This window comes from Cannabis sativa, chromosome 2, assembly GCF_029168945.1.
Source record: "Cannabis sativa cultivar Pink pepper isolate KNU-18-1 chromosome 2, ASM2916894v1, whole genome shotgun sequence".
Taxonomy (NCBI): Eukaryota; Viridiplantae; Streptophyta; class Magnoliopsida; order Rosales; family Cannabaceae; genus Cannabis; species Cannabis sativa.
In genome coordinates, this window is record NC_083602.1 from 53,984,411 (window position 1) to 53,999,139 (window position 14,729).

At 34.8% G+C, this 14,729-nt stretch overlaps 1 protein-coding gene across 1 annotated transcript; it reads right to left on the reverse strand.

The window, feature by feature from the left end:
* Positions 1 to 6,408: 6,408 nt before the first annotated feature.
* Positions 6,409 to 7,740, reverse strand: LOC115720414 (spermidine coumaroyl-CoA acyltransferase-like). Its single transcript, XM_030649563.1, has one exon. It carries the CDS (start codon positions 7,738 to 7,740, stop codon positions 6,409 to 6,411), a length of 1,332 nt encoding a protein of 443 aa, XP_030505423.1.
* Positions 7,741 to 14,729: the final 6,989 nt, after the last annotated feature.

The following is a 14,729-nucleotide window of genomic DNA, read 5'->3' on the forward strand; positions in this document are numbered from 1 at the left end:
CATAGGTTGTTGTGTCTGAGATCCCCTTGCGCCATCCGAAAAAAATATAGGAGGAGACTGTGAAGGATGCCCGAACATGTAATGTAAATGAGCCGATTGTGAGGAGCCAACAGACATGTTGGGTGAATTTTGTTGTTGTTGTTGAAAGAACTGAGGCATCTGAGGCGATCGTGGTTGTTGTTGTTGTTGTTGTTGTTGTGGCACTGACATTGGAGGGGGGGCTTAACTGGACGCACTACCTTGCGGTTGTGATGGTAAAATTTTTTGTAAATTATTGTCAAACCGTGGGTCATGCAGAGAAGCATCACTGGAGGTGCCAGACTGATCAATCTTATCACGCATTTTTAACATAAACTCGGCGAAGGCTCCTATATCTTCCGGACTAATGGATGGAGTAAGGCCTTGTGATTGAGCTCGACTTTGAGTACTAGAACTTATTTCTGAGCTGTCTTTCAATTTATAACCCACTCTTCTTTGATAGTCTAATCGACTCCCAAGAACTTTATTCATAGCTTGAAATTGCTTGTATTTACTAGAAGATCCATCGCTTGAATCATTTTCTGTTCCAGTCATGCTAGAGACCTCTTCAAGCCTTTGATCCTGATCAAATAAAATATTAGAAACACAATAATACAACCATGCATTCATCTTAAAAATATTATATAAAAAATTGAAACTTACATGTAGTTCTCTGCATGTCTCGCTAATCCAAGTGTCTTTCGTTCCTTTTCTAAGGTGGCCTTTTTTCCAAGTATGATTTGCATAGTCTTCAGGGATGTCCTGTTCAAAAATAGGGTTAGTTTGTGTTATTAGTAAAAGAAATTGCTAATAGAAAGTTAACAATTTTACTTACAAATTCATTACGAGACGCTGCCATCGACTTTGTGCCTTGCGTGGACAAATACTTCATTTCTCCTCTATTTTTCTTGTTTTGATTTAATCGCACAATAAACTTTGGGCTCAAAAATATGTCAATGATTTGCTTCCAGCTCTCTGTAATGCAGTGATCAGGTACAGCTTCAATGACACTTGCCAAATCATTTGGATCCCCAGGATAATGTTCCTGAAACAACGTGTGCCTAATATTCTTTCTCTCAGAATATCTTCTCTTTATCTCATGATAAAGAGTTTGCATCACTCTTTCAGGCTCAAGATGGCCATCAATACCGTACAAATACTACAAACAAATAGTATTTGTTAAAGAATTATGTATTAATTGAAATGAAATATTTACAACATTAAAGTTGTTAATATGTTTTACCTTCATTTTTTGTACAATTTGGTCTTTAAAGTGTTGAGGTATATCATTAAAATTCAAGTAGTGTCCTGGCAACATAACTGTAACCTCAAGACTCATTTGACGTACAAAAGCTTGGTTCTCTGTACCAATCACTTTGCCTGTCACGACATCAAGTTTTAATGGTAATGTTTTTCCTCCATCCTGCCTTCTTTGTTCAACATTAAGGTTGGTAGCAAGGCTACGTCCCTTTCTTCTTGGCGGTGGAGCCGACTCAGATGTCGACGGTACCCTACTAGGGTCTGGTGGATCGGTACCACCCCCGTCTCCACCATGATAAGTTGATACATCAGCTGACATTACTTTTTTTTAAAAAAAAAATATTCTATATATTAGTAATAGTAACAATAATTTAAAATTAATAAAGTTAATTTGAAATAAAAAATATTAACTTGAAATTAATAATAGTATGTATTACAAAATAAAGTGTCTGAAAATTAATCATCCATATCACTATCATTATTAATTAAATTATCGTTCACATCATGTTCACAAAGGTCAACTTCGTCAGATTCTTCAGTAGCATCTTCTTTGTCCATGTTGCGGTCCTCTTCGTTGACATGCAAACTTGGTTCAGTGCCAATGTCCATCGGAGGTTGATTAGGTAGCGAAATTAACTCCCCAAGATTAACAGTTAACACAAAATTGGATGAGTTGGTGTCGTGTACCAAATAAAATTCGACATTAGCATCATCATCCACGATGTCCCAAATTTGTCGATGATTTACATTCTCAACTATTTTCCAATGTTTCCCTCTCAATAAATCATCGAGATAAAACACTTGCTTTGCTCTACTAGCAAGTATGTATGGGTCATCTTTATACCATTCACCACTAACATTAATACTAGTGATAAGGTTCTCGACGATTGTTTTCTTCCGTCTTGGATCTATATTGTACCACTTCCACTTAAATAATGTGACAGAGTAAACACCAGTGGTTAACTTTAGTACTTCAGTAAGTGTGCCGTAATAATTAAAACATTTTGTTCCTGCCACAAACACTCCACTATTTTGCTTGCTCCTCTTCTCATCTTGTTTGGTAACCATAAATCGAACTCCATTCACAATACAACCTTCATATAGTAAGTACCTAAGTGATCAGACCCGAATGCTAAAGCTAGCAACTATTCGTCATTCTCTAATGATCTAAACTTGTGCAAGTCATATATCTATAAAAATAAATATCTCATTAGAGAATGACAAACACCACTTAAGATAATAAATATTTACTACACATCTATATTCACCTTCTTGTGAAACCACGGACGAAAATGTTTTTTTGTGTAAAACATTATGATCTCCATTCGAGTAATTTTGTCAAATCACTTCCAAGTGTTCACTGTAAAATCAAAAGATTTGAATTGATTGATTGAAATTTTAGGTGAAAAAAAAAAAGAAAAAATTATTAAAAAAAGAAATTCACTCTAAGTAAACTTGAATTTTAGGTGAATTGTTGAATATATACCACTCTACTTATTCACGAGATGGGCGATCAAGAGGCCGGAGATTGGCTTTTGTAATGGGTCGACATTGAGATTGAAACACAAAAAGCTTTCATGGGACAACCTTGCGATCAAGACGGTTAAACCTTGTTTCAACCCCCTTGAAATACATTGAACAAAATGTCAAAGCCTCATCAACAACGTAACTTTCTGTTATCGACCTTTCAGGACGTGCTTTTTTTCTTACGTAGTTCTTCAATTTTTTCATGTACATTTCAAATGGATACATCCACCTCATAAAAATAGGTCCACCCAAAATTGCTTCTTCAGGCAAATGAAGTACCAAATGAATCATTTATGTCAAAATATACTGGAAGAAATATGGACTCCATTTTACACAAGATTAAAATAAGGTCTTGTTGAGCAACCTCCGTGTCTTTAACATTTATAGTCCTTGAACAAATTTGCATGAAAAAGTTGAACAGTTCAGAAATGGTGGTCAATATAGCGTTCGGGAGAAACTTGCGAACACCAATAGAAAGTAATCGTTGCATTATTACATGGCAGTCGTGTGACTTCAATCCGATGACATTTGTTAAATTTTTGTTTACTTTCTTTTTCAAATTCGAACAAAAGCCATCAGGAAATTTCACATCTTTAATAAATTTACAAAATTGGAGCCTATCATCAAGTTTAAGAACGTAAGGTGCATGAGGTTTCAACAGCTTCCCCCTCTCATCTTCATAAATCCATAACCATTCTCTGACTCCTAACTTTTTCAAATTGTGTATTGCATTGGTAGTGTCCTTGGATTTATCATTGTCCAAGATTGTTCCTAATAAACTATCACAAACATTCTTCTCAACTTGCATGACATCAATATTGTGTTTAAGAATGTTTGAACAACAATAGTCAAGCTTGTAGAAGATGCTTTTTTTTCCTCCAATTTTGATTTTCCGCAACTCGCCTACGCTTCACACCACCAAATAGCTCACGATTTCCCGGGAGATGGGGTGGGAGTTTATTTACTTGTTCTAATACTTCCTCACAAGTAAAACGCCTTGGAGGAGGTCTTCTCTCAATTTGTCCGTCGAATTGAGTATCCCTTCTCATTCGATGGTTATTTGGCAAAAATCTTCTATGACCTACGTAAGATGTCTTACCAATTACTCGAATGGAACGGTATCTTCATTACAAGTGGGACAAGCTTTGTATCCCTGACCACTCCAACCAGACAAATAACTACGAGCTGGAAAATCATTAAATGTCCACAGAAGAGCTGCACGTAGCTTGAACACAGTGTTGGTTCAACTATCTCTCATATCTACTCCGTTAACCCACAACTCCTTCAATTCATCCACCAAGGGTCTTAAAAATACATCTATGTCCATTCTCGGTGATTTTTCTCCAGGAATAAGAATGGTCAACATAAAATTATTATCTTTCATACATAACCAAGGTTGAAGATTATAGTTCGCCAAAACTACAAGCCACATACTGTAAGCTTGGCTCATGTTGCCAAATAGATTAAAGCCATCGGTAGCTAAACCTAGAAGAACATTTCAAGGTTCACTAGCAAAATCAAGATGTTTGGCATCAAAATCCTTCCACGCTGCACCAACCAAAGGGTGTCGCATCACAGCGTCATCTTTTGATTTACCAGTGTGGTGCCATGTATTTTGCTGTATGCCTAGAAGTATACAGTCTCTTTAGTCGCAGAGTTAACGGAAAGTAATGCATCACCTTATGAGGCACCTTGTTTGCTCCTTAATTTTCTGAAGTTATCAATCTATTGGTGCCACAAACTTGGCATGAATCTTTATTTGCATGTTCATTGTAAAATAAACAGCAATTATGCTTGCACACATGAATTGACTCATACCCCAGCCCTAATTTCTTCAATCTTTTCTTGGCATCATAGTAGTTTGATAGAATTTTATTTTCCTTTCGAAAAGCTAATTTTAATAACTTCAATAATTCATCAAATATGTTGTTAGGAATCTTTCTCCTAACTTTCAAATGTAATAACTTTGCCAAAAAATTATAAATTATAATCCTATAAAATGCATTTATTACTACATACACTTAAAATCTAAATTTTTACAAATTTATACATTTAAAATTTTTAAGCAAAATATTATATGTATATATAATATATATATACATTGTTTAAAAATTATACATTTACATAAAACACATATATATATACATATATATACATATAAGGAACACTTCTTAATGGGTATTACGCGTGAATGGTTACTAAACAAATTTAACTATAAATATTAATTTTAAAAATATCAAACCATAGAATTTTGATTTAATAACGAATAATTAAATTACAAATGAATATTTATGCTTCATTTAACTACTTAATTAAAAAAAGTATCAAAAAATATCTCTTTTTACACTATATCAAAAATATGTTCATGCAAAAATATTTAACTCAAACTCAACTTTTTCTTTTCATATTCTTCTTGCTAAAAAACGATTTTTAAAAGTTTTTTTTTACCGATGGAACTGCAATCTCAACCTATATGATATAAAAATGAGATATTTTTTAATTAAATAGAAAAATTAAGTATAAAAATTCAAATTTTCTAATTTTACCCATTCATTAGTAATACCCATTAAGAGTACACACATACATATAATATATACACATAAATAAAATTATATATTTATACAGTACCAATCACATATATTTAAACATACATATATATATATATGCAACATACCAATTACTAAACATTCAAAGATGGAAAAATAAATCTAATAAAAAAAAAAACTTGTTAATTTCTGGCCAAGCTTTTTACTCTTCCCTCGTTTTCACTTTCCATTAGTGTTCCGAGCAGAGTATCTCCCCCAATACTTCAAGCATGGACAAAAAATAAATAACCATACAAAAAAAAAAACAAAAATGAAAGGGAGAAATGAAAAAAAAAAAATAGTGAAAAAGATATTACCTGTCAAAGAAAATGGCGGTGGAATGGCGGTTGACGGTGGAGAAATGGTCAGAGGAAGAGGAGGGTCGGGGTGAATTTTGTGGGAGAAAAATGAAAAATGTATTATGAGTTAGGGGTTGGTATTATATAGTGTTTTATTACCGGTGAGACCCGCCGGTGTTAATAGGGGTTCCACCGAAAAGAATTTTTGACTAATACCGGTGAAACCCACCTCTAATAATCCGCTGGTATTAGTTATTTCAAATTTTGGGCGGTCAAAATCCCGCCCAAAGTATTAGAGGCGGATTTAATTTACGTCATTAATACTCTATATCCATTGGTATTAATATTATTAATTAAATATTTATTTTCTTAATTATTAAAAAATATTTCCAGCGAAATACTGTTTTTGCCGGTAATAACTCCATTTATGGCTCTGCCGGTATTGAACCAAATTCTTGTAGTGTTAAGACTTCTAGCTATTTTTCCAATTTTTTTTAATCTTGATTGAATGATGACTTCACTTTTTTTTTTTTGGGCTGAAGAATCATGACATGTAATCGAAATATTTGATATTGACCAAAGTAGTTACATTAATTTATCTTGCAAATGTAAATTGTAATGAAGGAGTAAAGCTGTATATAATTGCCTAATTGGCTCTTCAAATGGGAAAACCAAACAATATCAAATAAATAAATCAATATTAAAAGTAGAGTAGTTAATTAGTTGAGAGAATCAATCTCTTGCTTGAACTTGGGCATGGCTAGCCTCGGAAGAGAGACCAATATCCCAACTCCACCTTTTAATGAAGGATCAGATTTTGGAGCAGGCAAAAAGGTGCACAAATCTACTGACCCAAAACAGTCCCACGGCAACGATGTCACGTTTTCAACATTCCATCCTGATCCGAACTCATCTGAAACTAACCCCAAATTCCTCCAATCAGTCAATGCCATGAGTGCTCCCGTAGCCTTAATTTTTGGATTATCACGGTTGGCTAGTTTGGTCTCACAAATATCAATAGATTTTCTGATGTAGTTGTTGTCCAAAACATCCTTCTTCTTCTCCTTTATCATATTTACAATTTCAGATAAAGATTTATCTTCTAGTTCTCTGCCAGTGAGTTCCACTGCAGAGGTCAAAAATGCATTCCCGTAATACCCTTCAGGCAAAGGAGGGTCTATGAGCTTTCTCAAACCTGTAGCGAAATACAAACATGTTTTTCCATCATGATTGAGCTCTAAGGCTCTCAGTCTGGCTTTCCAAACAAAGGCTGCAAGTATTTCAAAGGTAGTAACATTACTGGGAGAACCACCACTAATTATCTCATCTTTGAGTCTCTTCATGGTATCACTCTTTAAGTAAAAGATCTCATCTACAATGTCAGAAGAGGGCATGTATGGTGACGTAGCAGGATGACTCATGCTGAGCTTGAGAGACTCTTTGATGGGTGTTCCCACAAGTCTCTCTCTTTCCCATACCGGCTTCACTGAGAGCTCTTTGCCTTTGGAAAGCTCAGCCAAGGCCTTGAAGATCTGAGCAGCCCCAAAACCATCGGAGACCATGTGAGATATTCCAAACCCAATGGTAAAACCTCCACAAGAGAATCGAGTGACTTGTAGGACGAAAGGGCAATCGCTTGTAGGAGAAGGGAAGACCAAGTTCTTGGCCATCTCGAAATCAATATCGTCCAAGTAATTAAGCGAGGAAAGACGACAGTTGGCGGTGGCCACCAAATAGGGAACACCAGTAGCGTCGCAAGTGAGTTGAAGCCTTCCATCGTGGTCTAGCCGTTTGAGTCTCCCGGCTAGAGGGTAGTAATAGACGAGAGCATCAGAGACAGCTTGCTTGATCATCTCAGCTGGATCGACGCCATTAGTGTGATCATGTTGGGCCTTGTATACGTAGATGGCTTTGGAGAAGCATTCGAGGTTGGCCTCATTGTCAAGAGTGGACAAAGAGAGAACTTCCGAAGGTGTGGCTTTGGATGGCTTCACAAGCTCAACTTCCTCCTTTACAACCAAAAATTCAGTAGTGTTGAGTTGAGGAGACATGGCAATAATAATATTGAAATGTTTAGATGAAATTAGAAATAAGCTTAAGAAGTATAATATCCAATATGGGCTATATATTGTGGTAGTGAATTATGATCAATGGTAGAGAGTAGTGATTAAGTAGAAGTGATGATTTCGAATATGGGGAATTATCTCTCTTATTTATACTATATATATAATATATCATCAGCTGCTTTCCCTACTAGTGCAAATGTGCGTGTCTTCTAACTTTGCATGGTTGGTGGGTGGGTCTGCTTAGTTTGGCGTGCTATATATCTTCATTTTTGACTTGACCAATATACTCATATGTGTATATTATTTATCCAATTGGAGTGTAAAGTTTTTAAAAATTATATTTTGGTCAAGAATGGTTGGACCATGGAACATTATAACATATGGTTAATTATACATAGGGCTATATTGGCCTATTAGATGCTGTAATTTCTGGGAAAGTGCATGGCTTCTAACTTGATTCTTAATTGAATCCAAGTCATTATTAATTAATTATTAATTCTACACTAACCATCTTCGTACGTAGCATTTTCACAAAACAAGGTAACGACATACAAATATCAACAGCTCTTTGCCGGCGCTATATTCACAGAGTTGTTATCAATTCCTTCCATTACAATATTCTATATGCTCTAACGAGAACTTTATGCTTGCACAAATGTTGAAAGGTACCAGTGGTGTAATTAGTATCGGATTTTATATAGTTTAACATAATAATGTTTAGAGATTATTGCTAGTCAATGCAAAAGGACAGAAGACATGGGATCATGTGGGGACGCATTACCCTACTCAACTTTTTCAAATTTATTTTTTGTATGTATTATATATATATTTTTTCCCCCATAATATTAATTTTTCATTTTAGTTTTGCTATCACATATTATAATTTTGTCTATATAAATTTACATTTTTTTATTTTTATTTTTACATATTTTCATATTTATTCTCATATATCTACTTTTTTCTCTATAAAATTTATATTTTTTTTATAATAAAAACAATATTTTTTATAAGTAATTTTTATCAAAAAAAATAAAAAAATTACCCCCTTATTATTTGTGGCTGGCTCCACTGTCTAAAGGGTTAAGCACCATTGGTAGCAATACTCTTTTGATTGTGTTTTATCTTTTATTTTTTTTTGGCTGTTCGGTAACTATGAATTAATAATTAACTACTTTTCTATTTATTTAACCAAAAATTAAAAAAAAAAATTCATTGGTTGAATCAGAAAAACAAAAAATTAAAATTTTTATCGATATATATACATACGTAAAATACATTCTAGTAACATAAAATACATCGGTTGGAGCTTTTTTTTAGAGCTCACTCTCTTTTTTAACTAAAAAATGTTTAGAAAGCATGGTTGGAGATACTGGAATTGCTCTTATAGCCTAAGCTATAAAGTGCCTAATAGAGATAGTTTTTACACTACAAGAATTTCCCATAGTATCGGCGGAGACATCCGCCGGTAATAAATATCCAAACCGTCGGTATTAATTATTGCCGGCGGAATTCGCCGGTAATTATTCATCGGTATTAATTGGTCGTTATTAATGACTATTAGCAGCCAAAATGAACTTCTGCCGGTAATAATATTAATACCGGTGGATTAATAGCAGTAGGGTTTGCCGGTACTAGTGTCTGCACTTTTACACGCTGACACATTGATATCGGTTGACCACATGCCAATATTTTCTTATATAAAAAAATTTATTATTTTTAATATTTATATAATAAAATTAATTATAATTATATATAATGATTATTTTATAAATATATTATTAATTAGAATTTAAATTTAAGAAATCAAACATTAACATTAATTTGTCCATAACAATATAAACTATTATCTTAAATAAAATTAGGAAATGTCTTCAAATAAACTTTAAAAAATAAAAATTTACAAAATTAAAAAACTTAAAAAACTTAATTCTCATTGTTCAAATCAATAATTTCCATAAATTCATCTGCATTCGAGCTAAGTCTTGAACTGTCGGGATTATCACGAGATTGAGGAGTCAGCGAGGTAGGGTAATAAGGTTGTCCAATCTGCGGTGTAGGTAAGATCTCCACAAATTGTCGAGTGTGCGGGCGAACCAAAGTAGGTTGCTATTGTTGTTGTTGTTGATGTTGTTGCTGACTCTGCGCACTGAAAATCTAACCATACATAGGCCGTTGGGGAGATCCTCCCATTTGACCGTACACAGGTTGTTGCTGCAACAATGACCCAAATTGACCGTACACAGGTTATTGTTGGGATGATCCAAATTGACCATATATAGGGTATTGTTGTTGGGATGAGTCTCCAAAATGGCCAACTATAGGTTGTTGTGTCTGAGATCCTCTTGCGGCATACAGAAAAAAATATAGGAGGAGACTGTGAAGCATGCCTGAACACAGGGTCGGCCCTGAAAATATATGGGCCCAAGACGAAGTAAATTTTGGGGCCCTCAAAAATATATAAAAAAATAATCAAAAGAAGAGTGTTATGGGATTAAACCCATGACCTTAGACATTATGCCATCCACCTCAACCAACTAAGCTATGAATATTTGTTGCTTATAATACAGTTAAATTTTACTTAAATAAAAGCCTAAATAATTTTTTTTATTTTTTTTATTTTGGGCCCCCGGAAAGTGTGGGCCCTAGGCGCGGGCCTAGCCCGCCTATGCCTAGGGCCGGCCCTGCCTGAAATGTAATGTAAATGAGGCGATTGTGAGGAGCCAGCAGACATGTTGGGAGAATTTTGTTGTTGTTGTTGAAAGAACTGAGGCATCTGACGCGATCGTGGTTGTTGTTGTTGTTGTTGTTGTTGTGGCACTGACATTGGAGGGGGGGCTGAACTGGATGCACTACCTTGCAGTTGTGATGGTAAATTTTTTTGTAAATTATTGTCAAACCGTGGGTCATGCAGAGAAGCATCACTGGAGGTGCCAGACCGATCAATCTTATCACGCATTTTTAACATAAACTCAGCGAAGACTTCTATATCTTCCGGACTAATGGATGGAGTAAGGCCTTGTGATTGAGCTCGACTTTGAGGACTAGAACTTATTTCTGAGCTGTCTTTCAATTTATAATCCACTTCTCTTTGATAGTCCGATCGACTCCCAAGAACTTTATTCATAGTTTGAAATTGCTTGTATTTGCTAGAAGATCCATCGCTTGAATCATTTTCTGTTCACGTCATGTTAGCAACCTCTTCAAGCATTTGTTCCTGATCAAATAAAATATTAGAAACACAATAATACCACCATGCATTAATTTTAAAAATATTATTAAAAAAATTGAAACTTACATGTATTTCTCTGCATGTCTCGCTAATCCAAGTGTCTTCCATTCTTTTTCTAAGGTGGTCTTTTTTCCAAGTATGAATTGCATAGTCTTCAGGGACGTCCTATTCAAAAATAGGGTTAGTTTGTGTTATTAGTAAAAGAAATTGCTAATAGAAAGTTAACAATTTTACTTACAAATTCATTACGAGACGCTGCCATCAACTTTGTGCCTTGCGTTGACAAATACTTCATATCCCCTCTATTTTTCTTGTTTTTATTTAATCGCGCAATAAACTTTGGGCTCAAAAATAAGTCAATGATTTGCTTTCAGCTCTCTGTAGTGTAGTGATCAGGTACAGCTTCAATGACACTTGCCAAATCATTTGATCTTTCAGGCTCAAGATGGCCATGAATATCGTAAAAATACTACAAAACAAATAGTATTTGTTAAAGAATTATGTATTAATTGAAATTAAATATTTGCAACATTAAACTTGTTAATATGTTTTACCTTCATTTTTTGTACAATTTGGTCTTTAAAGTGTTGAGGTATATCATTAAAATTCAAGTAGTGTCCTGTCAACGTAATTGTGACCTCAACACCCATTTGACGTACAAAAGCTTGGTTCTCTGTACCAATCACTTTGCCTGTCACGGCATCAAGTTTTAATGGTAATGGTTTTCCTGCATCCTGCCTTTTTTGTTAAACGTTAAGGTTGGTAGCAAGGCTACGTCCCTTTCTTCTTGGTGGTGGAGTCGACTCACATGTCGACGGTACCCTCCTAGGGTCTAGTGGATTGGTACCACCCCCATCTCCACCATGATAAATTGATACATCAGCTGACATTACTTTTTTTAAAAAAAAAAAACAAAATATTCTATATATTAGTAATTGTAACAATAATTTAAAATTAATAAAGTCAACTTGAAATTAATAATTGTATGTATTACAAAATAAAGTGTCTGAAAATTAATCATCCATATCACTATCATTATTAATTAAATTATCGTTCACATCATCTTCAAAAAGGTCAACTAAAATTTCATCGTCAGATTCTTCAGTAGCATCTTCTTTGTCCATGTTGCATCATCTTCGTTGACATGCAAACTTGGTTCAGTGCCAATGTCCATCGGAGGTTGATTACGTAGCAAAATTTACTCCCCAAGATTAACAGTTAACACAAAATTGGATGAGTTGGTGCCGTGTACCAAATCAAATTCGACATTAGCATCATCATCCACGATGTACCGAATTTGTCGATGATTTACATTCTCAACTATTTTCCAATGTTTCCCTCTCAATAAATCATCGAGATAAAACACTTGCTTTGCTTGACTAGCAAGTATGTATGGGTCATCTTTATACCATTCACCACTAACATTAATACTAGTGATAAGGTTCTCGACGATTGTTTTCTTCCGTCTTGGATCTGTATTGTACCACTTGCACTTAAATAATGTGACAGAGTAAACACCAGTGAAGGTTAACTTTAGTACTTCAGTAAGGGTGTCGTAATAATTAAAACCTTTTGTTCCCACCACAAACACTCCACTATTTTGTGTGCTCCTCTTCTCATCTCGTTTGGTAGCCATAAATAGAACTTCATTCGCAATACAACCTTCATATAGTAAGTACCTAAGTGATCAGACCCAGATGCTAAAGCTAGCAACTCTTCGTCATTCTCTAATGATCCAAACTTGTGCAAGTCATATATCTATAAAAATAAATACCTCATTAGAGAATGACAAATATCACTTAAGATAATAAATATTTACTACACATCTATATTCACCTTCTTGTGAAACCACGGACGAAAATGTTTTTTTGTGTAAAACATTATGATCTCCATTCAGGTAGTTTTGTCAGATCACTTCCAAGTGTTCACTGTAAAATCAAATAGATTTAAATTGATTGATTGAAATTTCAGGCGAAAAAAAATTAATAAAAAAAGAAACTCACTCTAAGTAAGCTTGAATTTTAGGTGAATTGTTGAATATATACCACTCTACTTATTCACGAGATGCGCGATCAAGAGGCCAGAGATTGGCTTTTGTAATGGGTCGACATTGAGATTGAAACACAGAAAGCTTTCGTGGGACAACCTTGCGATCAAGACGGTTAAACCTTGTTTCAACCCCCTTGAAATACATTGAACAAAATGTCAAAGCCTCATCAACAACGTAACTTTCCGTTATCGACCCTTCAGAACGTGCTTTATTTCCTACGTAGTTCTTCAATTTTTTCATGTACCTTTCAAATGGATACATCCACCTAATAAAAACAGGTCCACCCAAAATTGCTTCTTCAGGCAAATGAAGGACCAAATGAATCATTATGTCAAAATATACTGGAGGAAATATGGACTCCATTTTACACAAGATTAAAATAAGGTCTTGTTGAGCAACCTTCATGTCTTTAACATTTATAGTCCTTGAACAAATTTGCATGAAAACGTTGAACAGTTCAGAAATGGTGGTCAATATAGCATTCGGGAGAAACTTGCGAACACCAATAGAAAGTAATCACTGCATTATTACATGGCAGTCGTGTGACTTCAATCCGATGACATTTGTTAAATTTTTTTTTACTTTCTTTTTCAAATTCGAACAAAAGCCATCAGAAAATTTCACATCTTTAATAAATTTAAAAATTGGAGCCTATCATCTGGTTTAAGAACGTAAGGTGCATGAGGTTTCAACAGCTCCCCCATCTCATCTTCATAAATCCACAACCATTCTCTGACTCCTAACTTCTTCAAATCGTGTCTTGCATTGGTAGTGTCCTTGGATTTATCATTATCCAAGATTGTTACCAATAAACTATCACAAATATTCTTCTTAACATGCATGACATCAATATTGTGTTTAAGAATGTTTGAACACCAATAGTCAAGCTCGTAGAAGATGCTTTTTTCCTCCCATTTTGATTTTTTGCAACTCGCTTATGCCTCACACCACCAAATAGCTCATGATTTCCCGGGAGATGGGGTGGGAGTTTATTTACTTGTTCTAATACTTCCTCACAAGTAAAACGCCTTGGAGGAGGTCTTCTCTCAATTTTTCTGTTGAATTGAGTATCCCTTCTCATTCGATGGTTATTTGGCAAAAATCTTTTATGACCTACGTAAGATGTCTTACCAATTACTCGAATGGAAGAGGTATCTTCATTACAAGTGGGACAAGCTTTGTATCCCTGACCACTCCAACCACACAAATAACTACGAGTTGAAAAATTATTAACTGTCCACAGAAGAGCTGCGCGCAGCTTGAACACAGTGTTGGTTCGACTATCTCTCGTATCTACTCCGTTAACCCACAACTCTTCAACTCATCCACCAAGGGTCTTAAAAATACATCTATGTCCATTCTCAGTAATTTTTCTCCAGGAATAAGAATGTTCAACATAAAATTATTATCTTTCATACATAACCAAGGTGGAAGATTATAGTTCGCCAAAACTACAGGCCACATACTGTAAGCTTGGCTCATGTTGCCAAATGGATTAAAGCCATAGGTAGCTAAACCTAGAAGAAAATTTCGAGGTTCACTAGCAAAATCATGATGTTTGGCATCAAAATCCTTCCATGCTGCACCATCCAAAGGGTGTCGCATCACAGCGTCATCTTTTGATTTACCAGTGTGGTGTCATACCATGTATTTTGCCGTATGCCTTGAAGTATACAGTCTCTTCAGTTGCGGAGT